This window comes from Orcinus orca, chromosome 1 (genome assembly GCF_937001465.1).
Source record: "Orcinus orca chromosome 1, mOrcOrc1.1, whole genome shotgun sequence".
NCBI classification, from domain to species: domain Eukaryota; kingdom Metazoa; phylum Chordata; class Mammalia; order Artiodactyla; family Delphinidae; genus Orcinus; species Orcinus orca.
In genome coordinates, this window is record NC_064559.1 from 112,500,986 (window position 1) to 112,514,907 (window position 13,922).

At 36.8% G+C, this 13,922-nt stretch overlaps 1 protein-coding gene across 6 annotated transcripts in view; it reads right to left on the reverse strand.

Moving 5' to 3' along the window:
- HIPK1 (homeodomain interacting protein kinase 1) overlaps window positions 1-13,922 on the reverse strand; it is a 48,569-nt gene that overhangs the window by 8,452 nt on the left and 26,195 nt on the right. For 3 of the 6 annotated variants that reach the window (XM_033435883.2, XM_033435873.2, XM_004263208.4), the window contains exons 5-14: window positions 13,500-13,586; window positions 12,585-12,769; window positions 12,080-12,242; window positions 10,989-11,214; window positions 7,057-7,178; window positions 5,977-6,111; window positions 3,205-3,347; window positions 2,614-2,796; window positions 1,916-2,122; window positions 94-335 (exon numbers count right to left, since the gene is read on the reverse strand). In XM_033435883.2, coding sequence (XP_033291774.1) covers window positions 94-335; window positions 1,916-2,122; window positions 2,614-2,796; window positions 3,205-3,347; window positions 5,977-6,111; window positions 7,057-7,178; window positions 10,989-11,214; window positions 12,080-12,242; window positions 12,585-12,769; window positions 13,500-13,586 — 1,693 coding nt within the window. The remainder of the gene's footprint in view (window positions 1-93; window positions 336-1,915; window positions 2,123-2,613; window positions 2,797-3,204; window positions 3,348-5,976; window positions 6,112-7,056; window positions 7,179-10,988; window positions 11,215-12,079; window positions 12,243-12,584; window positions 12,770-13,499; window positions 13,587-13,922) is intronic. The other 3 variants (XM_049709976.1, XM_033435901.2, XM_033435892.2) reach the window with 2 other exon arrangements.

Genomic DNA, 13,922 nt, shown 5'->3' on the forward strand with positions numbered 1-13,922 from the left:
CTGGTCTGTACCATTGGCAAAAGCAGATTATAGCAAAATACTAAAGATACACACATCAAAGGAGCATTCAACTCCAGCTGTGAACAAACTCACCTGAGGCCTGGGTTGCTACAGTGCAGTCACCAAGCTGAGTTTTCAGTGGAGGTACAATGATGGTGCGGGTGCCAGCGCCATCCCCCACGACTCTGCCGGGACCCTCCGGAAGGGGTCCACTATTGCCCCGGAGAGCACTCAGGGTATCAGTGGAATATGGGCTGCTCAAGGAAGAGTCAGAGTCTGGAGAATCATTGACAGTGACATAACTGATGACATTAGACCTTGCCTTCAGGCCAGAGCTGAGGAGAAGAAAATACATGAAAATTCAACCCCCTTTTAGCAATGTTTCTTTGCTGGTCTCTGGTCTTCCCATAATAAAAATGATGATAATCATGATGATAGTAATAATAACAACAGTAGCAGCAACAAATTTCTGAGTGCTTATTATGCATCAGGCACTATTCTTACACTCTACACATATCTCACAACACTTCCATGAAGTAGGTACTTTATCCCTGTTTTGCAGATAAGGCAACTGAGGCAGAGGGAGATGGAGATTAAGAAACTTGACCAAGGTCACACAAGTGATAAGTTGTGAAGACAGGATTCAGATCCAGGACAGAATGACTCCAAAGTACACACCTCTAGCAACTATTCTATGTTGCCTCTTAGCCATTCCCATTCGCAGTTATTTCAACAGCATTCTTCAAACACCACTTTATTTTCATATCACCCTGCTAGACTATAAATGGTTCTTTACTGTATCTAATCAAACTTCTCACTATAGGTGTTTTTAAAAAAAGTTTCTTCACAAAATGATCCCTACCTTACTAACTTTACCTTTTCCTTAATTTTTAATAGGCTTGCCTCCAGTCTAAGCAATCCTGCTGGTTATATAATTTTTGCCAGTACTAGGCCCCTTTTCTTCACTGGAAAGTTAACTTTTTTCTTCCCCAAATCAGTTCAATAACCACTTTCAAAACTTAGTTTCAAGTCTGTTTACCATTTGTAAATAGCCATTTGTAAATACCATTTGTAAATAGCCCTTTTGAAGTATTTCATTCTAAATTTACTCTTTCAAGTTCATTTAAACTTCATCTACACGTGACTCTGTTAAGTCTCCTAAGTTACTTTCATGCGTGAATCCTTCCTCCTCAGGTAAAAGTAGAGTTATTGCTTCTTCTATATGCCTAACACCAAAAACACAATGAAGAAGAACACAGAACAATCAAGGCAACTGACTATGTTCACACCAAGAGAGGTGTGTATCACAGTTCTTAAATGTATCCTATCTCTCTTAGTTAACTGCCCAATTAAGGACTTGGATTAAGGTGCTGGGATAAGAGGAAATAATCTGGTACTTAAATTCTTAAACTGAATGACCATATAGCAGAGGGGGGAAAAGAAGGTAGCCCTACTTAAAGTTCTACCTCTTCCAAAGAGGTCTGTTCAGATTAAAAAATTACACGAATTTCATATAATCTCATATCTACCAACTTGTTCCAATTAATTGTTTTTTACATGCTTCTGTTACAGTATCTGTTTTCAGACTCTAAAGTTCCTTAAAGGCAGGGGATCATGTCTGTAGTACATAATGTGCATTCCAAGCCAGAACAGCCTGACAACGTAATCTATACCTTCCATCTAATGTATCTGAACGACTGATTTAACTGATGAACATGTATAATATTACAGAAAACTTGACAATGCTCAGTTATGGAAACTTGAGTGTTCTGGCTCACTCATCCACGTCCATGCTTCCTAAATACCCCTTTTTAGTCCTTCCTTTCATAGCCAAAATTGAGCCACTTGTGTGAAGCCAACAGACTAAGACCAAGGGCAGGAGCCACAGAGCTAGGGAACCATTCACCTGTCTTACCTATTGGGCTTATATTTGTTGTCCTCTTCCTCATCAGTGTCACTGCGGATAGTGATGACACTCACAGGAGGGCTGGGAGTATCTGGAATGATGATTGGCTGATGCTGATCTTGTACAGGGACTAGGGAATTATAAGAAGATGTGGTACGGAGGGGGCTGCTCCCAACCAGAGAATAGACTTGAGAAGGCAGAACATCCAGAGAGGACCTGTAGGAAAAGGTCACAAGAAAGATCATTCAGAGCTTGGTCCCCAAAACTAGATATCTTTTCCCCAGAACTCTTTCCAATTTACTCTTTGATTCCTCCTTACCAAATCATTAAGCCAATACACTTAACTATAAAAGTCCCAATAAAAATAAACTAACGACTCTAGCCAGGGTTTCCAGGACAAGAACACCAAAATTAGAATATAGATTTTATTTTTGTATGCCCTTTACCCCGTGGTTAAATTTCACTCTGTAAAGTGGGCAGAAAACTAAAAACATCAGCCAAAAGAAGGCTGGATTCAAAGTGGCAGCAGAGAGAAAGGATCAGCATAACCAGAACACCTCTGCGTGCACGCCCGAAGGTTAGCTCTTTTCAATTTGGCAGCTTCTCGCTGCTTCATACCAAAAGTGTCTATACTCCAACACTCCAGATGCCAGGCGACATATCTTTCAAACTGGCAATTTTAACTATCAGCCCTAACAGAGACTTACTTAGAAGAGACTGGAGCAGACTGCTTATTCTTCTTTGAAGGGAGGGAACTGGATTGTTGTTGTCTGACAACATGGGCAACGCCAACATTAAGGGGCTGAGCAGTGGCCAATGTCACATGGTTAGTCAGCAAGGATGGCTGCTGCATAATAGTGCTGTACTGGTTGCCATGAGAGTGGGCATTCCTGTATCATCAGAAAGAGAAGTATGAATGCTGAAAACACTGGGAAGTCAGGACCAAATAGGTACTAAAAGCAATTAAAACAACCAAATAAAGCTGTGTTTTATTTTTATAGTTCGGCACCTGGATTATAAGGCTTTAGGGGTTTTCACTGTATGGTTTATTGCATAACACTTTCTTTAAATCTGAAGTAAATAATTTCTGAACTTAGAACCTACTGTTTTCCTGCATTCAAAGTTTTCTTGTAACTCTGTCTCCTAGCCTGATATGGATTCTTTTCTTCAAGGATTTCACACAGAGATAAATCTCTCCTTTCCTTTACCTTCTTCCTGTCTCACCAAATCCTCAAGTGGTCCTTCCCTAAGGGACCTGCCCTTGCAAATTCTCCCAGAGAGGAACACAGGGCACTTGCCTCCAGTCTGTGAGCTGCTGGCCACTGCCCATGGCCTCTGGAATCACTGCAGTGGGCTGGACTGAGTTGTGTAGAGCTACCCCAGGCAACTGTTGCCAAGTTGAAGGCAGGAGAATTTGTTGGGTTCCTCCAGGCCAAGCCTGCTGTAAGGAAACAAACACAAAAAGATCCAGACTTGACTCACTCTTGGCTTTTTCTTCTGTTTTTTAGATGAAAGAAAAATTAATAGCTTAAAAGAAGTTTCTTGTAGATTGTTAACTTGCAGAGATTTAAAAAAGGAAGGTCAGAGGGGCTCAAGGTTACAAGTCTTATGAACAGGGAAAAAGAACACGCTGCCTTCTCTTGGCCACCTCCATAACCTGACCACCAGGGTATTAAAGAAAAGAAGATCCCTGTGGTTAAGAGTTTCTATTATACTGCAGAGTAAAGGAATCTGAAAGTTCAGAAGTAAGCTCTAGTTAAATGCTGGAGTAACATTTTTGCAAAGAGTCTAAAAACATCCCAAGAAAGAGTTAAGACAACTCCCTTGAGATTAAAAATAGGAATTTAAAAATTTGAGTGCCAATCAGATAAAAGACATCAGGTCAATTCAACCCATAAAACAAAGAGGAGAATTGTTCCTTTTTAAAAGGGTACTCCTTGGAAAATGGAGCCAGATGTGGATGACCAAAGGCCAAAATCCTTTGGCAAACAAGCTTAATGCCAGCAAGAGAAAGCTAACTTCATCATTTATAGCCATGTGATAGCATTTTTAAAAAATGCAATAAGAAAAATATTTAAGAAATAGATGCGGAGAGTACCATATTTTGTTTTTAGTAGTTTCCTAAATATGCATCATTTGTAGAAACATAACTCGACATAAAAACTAATCACTAAAAGAAAATACATTGTTTGTAGTTCTTAACAAGCCATGCCACTTGCAATAAATAGCAACAAATATGTTTTCTGTACTTCTTACGGAAATTGTGGCATTTCCTAGAAAAATGGGAACAGATTTGAAAGTCTGCTTTTTAAACCTGAATTCCACAGTACAATCACCTACAATGCTTGGGTACATATGGTTCTGTTTCTGGAATTCCAAACTGCAAGGCCATCAACACACTGTTTTAAAAATATTTCTGCAAGTAACAGATCCACTTGTTACAAATACCGGTTCCAAACAAGAAGCCTTCAAATCAGAGAAACTGCAAACATGTCTGCTACCATAAGCAGAATTCAAAACAAAACAAAACAAAACAAAAAATAAGAGAAGTATGTTAAGTCACACCATGCGTCTTTCCATAAGCCAACACCTGCACAAGACAAAGCATGTAGTTTAATACAAAGCAAGAAATAACATTTCAACGTGAGGCAGAAATCTGGCGTTCCAAGCGACGAACTGTTTTGACAGAGGAAGAACAAAAATATGCAAAGCTTAGCAAATGGCTAGTGCAAACTTAAGAGAAGCAGCAAAGGAGAAGTGTCAACTAACATTCCCAACCTCAAAACTACAGGTGTGCAAGTTAAAACCAATGGCTTGGATCAATCAAGTTGGAAATATATCTGACTCCCTCACACTCAGGGCTTATGCTTATGATGTAATTAATTTGGCAGTGACAAAGACTCTTAAATTGAAAACCAAAGAAATTCCAGCAACTAAAGTATGTATTCTGAAAGTGTTTTTCACTCACACGAGTCCTTGAGAAACAACAAAAGAAATTTAAAGCCACTCTGAAAGATGAACAAATATCAGGGGTCAACAGTATCAATTAGGTTTTCGAATGCTTATCTAATTTTAAATTTTAAATGATAAAATGCCAGATGTCAAATAAATAATTCTAACTCCCCCAAATAAACCAAACACATCCAAAAATCACTATTAAGGTTACAAATGCTGAAATATACCTCAAAGTCCTATTTGTTTGTTTTCCTATCTCTAAAACCCACACTACATTTGCTGCTATATTTAATAAATTTTCCCCATGACTTTTGATAACAAAGATATTCTTACATAAAGTTTTTCAGTATAAATAGGTCTTTTGTATAAAGACCTATTTGTAAAATAATTAATTTCTCCAAAACCCCTATAAACGAGTTCACCTTTGATTTCAACCAACAAATGAAATATGATCTAAAAAGGCTCTAAAGGGAAGATGTTTAAATGGAAGATATTAGCTGTCACTGATCATAAGTGGCAAAGAGTTATCTTCATGTGTTCAGAGACGGAAAGTTAATGTCAACTAATAAGGAAATAAAGTAAGAGCATCTTAAACATTTCTACATACACAAAAGTTTTAGAAGCTTAAAACAGTCAATAAAGAAGGAAGCTAACTTGCCAAGGAGTTCCAATTTTGGCCATCCGGTACCTGTAGCAGAGCCAAACTAAAGGCCATTTCCTTCATTCTCAAGGTTCACAGGGTAAAAGATAGGGCAGAGAAACAGATAACAGTGTTGAAGCTCTTCTGAGGCTACACCAAGAGCTTTTATCACACTAGGCTGGCAAAGAAGAATCAAGGGGTCTGACCCCTTTCAGAGCCACACTGAACATCAGAGTCAAACAGTGCTTCAGCAAATGTTGGGGAGGAAAACAATGAGACATTAAAGATGTAGCAAGAACACAGCCACAAGATGGCACATGCTTCCATGCCCTCTGCAAAGACTAAGTTAAAAAAATTTTTTTGGAAAAATGAGAAAACCAGAAGAAAACAGAACAAAAACAAACAGGAAAAAGTAAAAAAAAAGAAAGAAACCAAAGAAACTCCGTTAGTAACACAATCAAGTGAGGGGAATTACCAGTACAGCGGCAGTCTGTTCAACCAGCGCCGGCCGGCCGGCTGCGCAGCTCAGAGTAAAGGGCACCGCATACTGCGGTGTGATGGTGGCTACTTGAGGGTGGAGAGTTGCTACCATTAGTGGTGTACAGCTTCCCTGAAATGTAGATTAGGCAGGTGAGTGAAACAAACACGGAGGCAGGTTATCTGGATTCAGAAGGGTTTTCATTCCCCCCAAGTTATTACCAACAATAAGCAGGAGTTTCATATCACTTAAAATGCATGTACCAAACACAACTTTCCCCTTCAACTCCGCACAGCATTGGACCACTAGGTCAAATGTCAATGGCCTAAAGCAAAAAAGTATGGGAATCCTTCTTGGGCTGGATTCAGAGGATCAGTTCTAAAAAACTCAGTTAACAAAGGCATGTATTAAGAATTCTTCCTCTTCCTACTCACAAAATCAGGGTTTTGGATTTCAGATTTGCTATGTGTCACAGGCCACAAACATTTATACACAGAATTAAAAATATAGTATTTGTTGCTTATATGAATATTTCATGAGTTTCTTGACCATCTTAGCTGCGTTTTGCATGGCAGGGATAAAGTTTTAAACCTTTCTACAGCCTAGTTAAACACAAGGAATGAAGGAATGTAATACTCGAAGAGGCATCCTGATATAATCCAGCCTCTCAACTGTGATGAAATTCTCAAAGAGTGAGTAATGGGGACACTAAGAGAGCAAAAGGGGAACCTTTTACTTTTAGAATCAAAGTGTTGTTACATGTGTCCTATACCTTTAAGAGCATCAAGATAAAAAATTAACTTCATCCCACAAAATTAAATTTCCTCAGTAGACAATTTCTCAAAGTCTGGATATTTATGTCTCCAAGTCTAAGGAAGTCACTGGCAGAGTTGCAATAGTGTTAGGAATGAGTATGTCATTCCATTATAGATGTTTCATTTTAAGTCCACTGAATCGTGACCAAGAAAGATCTTACAGTCAAAGCAAACACCATTTTCTAGGACAAAATATCTGATTCTCAACAGTGCTTCAGAGAACTTCAGCACTATTGAGTATCCAAGCTGCTCTGTCTTTTACCTGTGTAAGAACTCCCGACTGTATCTGTAGTGGCTGAGCAGCTGGTGCCTGGGGTACAATTGGCACAGCATTATCCATCCTCACAGGGAATCCAGAATGCTTTGTTGTTGCTTGTAGTCCAGCTGTAAAAAGTAACATCACAGTTATATTGCTTTGCTAGGTCTGGGGATACTGCTTGTTTGGGGGTTTTTGGGTTTGTTTTTAGCTTTTTGGTTCGAAAAACCTACCACCCAGGTTTTAGTTCTAGACACTTAAGACAAAGGCATTTCACCAAAGTCTGGGAAGTTAAGAAAAGGGAGACTTGATTCCCTTCAGGTTGGATTAATGGAAAGATGCCTGACAGAGGGAGGGCTGGCTTCAGGAAATTCAAAACTTTTTTTTTTTATCCAACAAAGCTTAAAACACAACACTCATCCCACTCCCATTAACAGCAGAGGCAAAAACAAACAAAAAACCTTCACTTAGTAAGTTATGTTCAGCTTTTAATCCTAGAGGGAAAAAAAACACTTAAGCATTTAAAAAGTGTAATCTATTAAAGGCAAAGACTTTATAACTTCTGGTTAATTAGATAAGAAACATTATGAAAAGCTCAATAATTTATTATCTTGGTTACCCTTTTATTTAGACTATTTTAAGGGGATGTTTTTACCCAACTGCTCAAAAATATATAACCTAGTTCACAATTTAGTCATATATTTTATCTTTAACCAGTATGTGAACTGAAGGAATTATGCCTAGGATAAAAATATTTTAAAAGCAGACATTGTGGTTTACAGAAACACATTTTTGTACTTATTTTAGAAATCTGCTCTCGTCACTGACAGCTTTCTAAAGCTCTTCTCTAGCTAATGGAAAGCTAGGAAAATTAAGAACTTTTTGCTGCCTTTAGAACAGTGACCATGTCTCTTTATCATTTTATTCATTATCCTCTGGGCACAAATGTTGAATAAATGTTTCCTGCAATCAGGAGTATCTCATTCTGGGGAAAAGAAGGGCTCAAGATAGTTCTCCCTTTTGCCAAGACTTGAGAAGAGAACCTTCAAAACTTTCTTTTAAACCTACCCTATCAAGGCTTTCAACGTAAAGAATTTAAGTTTCTATAATGCCTCTTGATTCACTGATGCTTGCATTTTGTTAAGTGAGGATACAGCCATTTTAATTAGAATATTCCTTCAGTGACACCTTCTAGGCTATCACCAACTAATTTCTCTGAATATTACTATGGAGGTATCAAATGAGCATAACTCATAAACTCTAATATTGTTGTTTTCAGCAAGCTAAGTCTTCCAATTTTGCATTTCAGTAAGTTAATTTAGTAACTAATTGTCACATAGGAAAACATAATCCAGAAATATACAAAGTAAAAGAGACTAGTAAAATCAGAATCACAACACTCTAATAATAACTTTTTTAAAAGTGCTACTTACATAAAAAGAAAAGGAAACAAATCCAGGTATCCAGATTAAAAAAAAAAAAATTGCCAGCCATTCTTCCTAAGGCAATGCTATCTAATCAGAAAGCTAAGTAACATCAAGGATTCTTGTCTATATTTCCATGGCTAACTACAAGACAACATTATTGCAATAGCCTCCTATGGCAAAATTTAGGAAGAAATGTTCACTATAGAAGCTCATCTTTGTGTCCCAGGATGATGAAATAAAAGAGGACAAAATTACAGAATTATAGTTTCCACTGAGCAAAATGTCTATTTTGGTCAACTGGAATACTATAGAAAGTAGTATTTATATACTGACCCACAAATGTGACTCTAAATAAGTATTAGATTGCTATAGTAATTTAGGCTAAGCCACAGCAGTCAAGCTAGTTTAAAACTAGCTTTTGCAGGGAACCCCAAGTGGAAACAAAGAATTAACAAAAGGCAACCCTCTGGGAAGGTTCTCCCTGAACCCTGAACTTGGATTAAAGTTTTGTTTTTATTATTTGTTTTGTTTTTTGTTTTTGTTGAACATAGCCCTTTAAATTAAAAAAAAACATGAAAGTATGGCAAGAAGAGTAAAGCTGTCAAATGGATGAGGGTCTATTCTCCTCTAAGTGTAGGCATCTTGTGAAAGAGCAGATGGTGAAAGAAAAGTAGGCAACCTGGTACAGAGGCCTGCTGGGCAGAAACCAGCATATGGCTGTGGTTGGCAAATGAACTGACAACTCCCTACAGCTCTTTGAGTTTAGACACTGAAAGGCAGTACAGAGTATAACACTTCAAGATGTATAAGCTATGGGCCCACTGCCTGGGTTCAAAATCATGGCCCTACCGCTGACTGGACATAAAAACTGAGCAAATGAGGGAATCACGATCAGTTTTCTCACCTATAAATTGGGCATAATGACATTATCCACTTCCCAGGGTTATTTGTGAGTATGAATACATACATGAAAAAGCACTTAGAACATTATCTGGCATGTAGTAACTAATACATATCAGTTTTCATTACTGTCATCACTTTCATTTTAAAACTCCCTTTCATTTGTAAATTTTAAAATTTGCCCTATCTAGCTCCTCAGGTTATTTAGACTTCCTAAATAGGAAAAAAATTTCCAAAGCTTATACTTCCCTAATTATACCAAAAGGGGTTAAACCACTTTTCCCCTCTACCTCTTCTCCTTACATTTTGTTTTGTTAAAGGAACTAAAAGTTCTTCTGCCTCATCTCTTAAATATCATCTGAGAAGAAGCAGAAAACTTCAGTTGCACATCTGAAAACTGTTCCAATGAAACTCACTTTGGGAAAGGTGAAGGGGAGAGGGGTGGCTATTTGCTAAGTTCAGTAGAAGAATCACTCAACATATGACAACCCAAAGTATAGAATTTACTATTATGAAGCATACGAAAAAAATAATTGGGTAAATTAGGCTAAATTTGCATTTACAGGTTTTGAATCTGCTCCTCCTCTCTCCCTGTGGTTTCTCCCTGATTTACATTGCTATCGCTCTCCTGTACTCCCAGTAATCTCTCAATCTCCCCTAGCCCCTCTTTTCCTTCTGTTTGCTCTGACTCTGTCAGAAACCAAACAAATAAGAGTCACAGTCAATAAGTAGCTGAAGTAAAAAGATAAAAATGCTAACTGCTTCTGTGTGAACTGCTATGAGAAGCCTGAATCCTGGTTTATTCCCAGAGGGCATGACATTGACTTTCTATTGGGAAAGTCAAGATGTCATCAGAATATATCCTTAAAATAATTTATTTAACCTTTTAAATAGCTCACCAGATCAATAAACACAGAACAACGAGAAAATGAGGAAGGATGGAAATGTAAAAATTAAAATCTTATTGCAACACATCAGGTGAGAGCCCCCTTCTTCAGCTATTCTCTTCCTCTACTGATAGGAGTTTGCAGGAACAATATAATTCATAAGCTGAAGCAGATAATCTTAATGCCTTACCCACACAAATACCTCAGCTTGTAGAATTTTTCAGTTCAATAATGATCTTTACTTCTGAATGTAACTTAAGAGGTTTCTACATTCTTAAACATGATTTTTACATTTTTTAATAGAATTACCTTTTATTTGGAATACTAATTTTATTTTATAATGGAATGATACAGGGAATAAGATTCAATATATAGCAGTTCTATTTCCAACAAGTTTTTTCAAGATGTATATACTCTGCACATTGAGAGATACGTGTTTATGCTAGATATAGGACATCAGTACAAGGTCTCAATGGGCAAGAAAACTGGTTATCAGGCAGTTCAAATAAGGAAACATTAATTGAATGCCTATGTGTCAGATAGCATCATAATTAGACAAATAACCAACGTAAAAAAGATCAACCTACTTCAGTTATCTTCATAATCAAAGACTGAGTTTAAACTTGTCAAAGATCAAAACTAAACAACTAGATACTTACTTAGGATCTGCCTAAAGCAGGTAGGTCTGATATATACCATATGATATAGGAGTTTCCCCACTTACTTTGAAAAGCAGGTGGACATACTATAAATGTTTGTTGGAATGGATCTGTCTGAGTGCAAATCTGGGTGGTTCCAGGCTGCAAGGAAACACCCTGCTGGGCAACTCCAGGAACTGGTGCTGCAGATGATGGGTACAAAGCCGACTGGTAGTTTAGCAGTGAGACATCTGAATTAGCCAGAGAAAGAGTAGCAGCTGCTGCAGTAGAACTGGAAGCTAGAACACTGGCCTAAAAACAAAAGGATACTGGTATAAACATTTTTACATACATAGATTCTATCCAGAAAAACTAACAATGAAGTTTTAAAATGTAATGTTAACTGTCTTTGAAATAACTCTCTGCTTAAGAAATTCTTCCTATCTGTTAAATTTAAGGTAGATTATAAAGCTGAAAAAGAAAACAAAGAATAAAAAAAAAGTCCTGCTCTGGTTGAGGCTATATAAATAAACCCCTACTTCTTCTTTCTTTGCAAAAAGTTACTGGATGTGAGATCCCACCAAATCTCATATGATCTTCCATTTAGAAAGTAGACCTAGCTAAGAAATTAGAAAACTTCCATCTTCAGAAACAAACTTAAATGTAAATATCACTGTTTGGCAAACAAATGCAAAACCACTCTTAAAGTTAATCATTGGAATTCACAGAAACAAAGAGTAGATCAGTAGTTGGTGGGGCAGGGTAGGAGATGGCTGGAGAGGTGGTCAAAGAGTACAAACTTCCAGTTATCAGATGAGTAAATTCTGAGGACCTAATATACAGCATAGAAAAAAATGATTGGGAACACCTTTCGATACATGTAATGAGAGCTATCTAACAAAAAGAGAGTCATTTGGCTGAAGTCAGTACAATCAACAGCAGTAAGTAGTATAGAAGGCAGGTTCCACTTATTTGGCTATGCTAAGACTATGAGGGCATGGATTAGGCCTTTGTTTTTAATTTTTGTCAGCACATGATGTGTAGGTATTATCAGTCTGAAAATTCTTACGAAGCTACAAGACCACCAAAGCAAAGACTGGTTTCTCTACCTCACCCTGTACTCTTACTAGTTTTTATCCCACTTAGGTCTGAGTTCCCCAAATCATTTACTGAATACCTGATTGTGCACTGTATTGAGTTGGTTGCTGAAGCTCATGGTTAGATTTGTGCTTGTATTTGGGGCAACATGCGTGGTGAAGGGACTCTTGATCTGACTCACTGTATCATACATGTGAACCCTCCGTTTGCAGATCTCCATGTTCTGAAAACAAGACTTAACACTGAAAAAAGAGATTAAAAATTCAATGAAATAAATGCCGAGATTTAAACAGATAGCAAATAACTCAAGATAAATACAGATTAATGGTTTTTTACCCCTGAGTACTTTCAGAGAAAATGAACCAAGAGTTTTTATAACCATAAAAAGGAAAAATACACATCTAATTTTTTTTACACATCTAATTTTTAATTTCATGATTTTTCAATGAGAAGGAAAAGCATCAGTAAGCCAAATATGCAAGTATCAAAGCCACTACTCTTGTGATACTTCCACTTAGCTGTAAGATGGTAACTCAACAGAAAACCACATCATGGCAAAATGCCCCAGACCATACTATACTCACTGATTGCTATGTGGAAAATCCAGAAGGTGAGTCATTGTCACAAACTGATGGTTAAGAGTTTTCAGAGGAGTAATTCTCTTATCTGCATCAATTGTTAGCATTTTTTTTAACAGATCTATGTATTCTCTTCGATCCGCCTTCTCTGCCAACATATCTGTTCCCTCTAAGTCTGTGGACATGTTCACCTTACAAGGAAAATTTAGAAATATTATACTTCATCACTCAACCTTTAATGCTGACATTTAACATGTGCACTATGTATACATATTTATATATATAATATTCATATGTATAATATGTGTGTGTGTGTGTGTGTGTGTGTGTGTGTGTGTGTGTGTGTGTGTATAGCTCAAGAGAAAAACCTGAGGAAATTTTTTCACAAATGGAAGCTCTTCTTATACTGTCTAATTAAAATCTTCAATTTGGTACAGTTTGTTGGTAGAATAAAGCTGAATAAGCTCTTTTCATTCAAAATACAGATCAAAGAAGTTAAGTAAAAATGATTGTTATTACTTAAATATAGTTTCTATTGCTGAAAAGATTAAATGACATAGTATGTGTTTAGACAGAGTTTGGAACAAAAGCACTAAATAAATGTTAGCTCTTATGTAAGTATTTATTTAGTAGAAAAAATGGACAAGAAAGGAACCTTCGTAAATAATATTTCAAAATACTGACATGCAAAAGACTAGTTAAGCAAAAGCAAAGGAGAAATATATAAATTCTAAAAATATCCTTTGCTAGGATTCAAACATTCTTTTAATATGTGGAAGAATATTAATGTATTTATGTAAAAAATGAAAACATATATTAGACGATAACAAATTGAATCTATCTTTAATATAACCAATGGAAGTGTATCTCTGATTAAAGAGATACATAAATGTCTGGCTTTCTGAAACTTTCCATGCTTACCTGAGCCATATCATCTAAACAATTAAAAATGTACTTTCGAGCTTCTTTTGATTTTATCCCAGTCTCCAATTCATGTTCTTCAGGTGTCTACAAAATACAGATTTTTAAAAAATTCCATCTGTATGTTTTCACCTCTTATTCTAAATTAAAGTCAGAATACAGAGATACAAGTGTTGTCACCTTGCCAACCAGAGATCACAAACGTGAAAGTAATTTACAACAAGAAAATCTTCCGGTAGAGAGATGGGACCTTGATACCTGGCCACCCTTTCAACAATGATAAAATAAATGTGCAAGCAATGATGTAGCACAGTTCCTGAAGAATGTCAGTTAAGAAGAGACATTACCATTTTTCTCTAAAAGTTACTTTCAAATGAAACAATATTTCAAATACTAACTATTCAATAGGCTCAGAGACAGAGT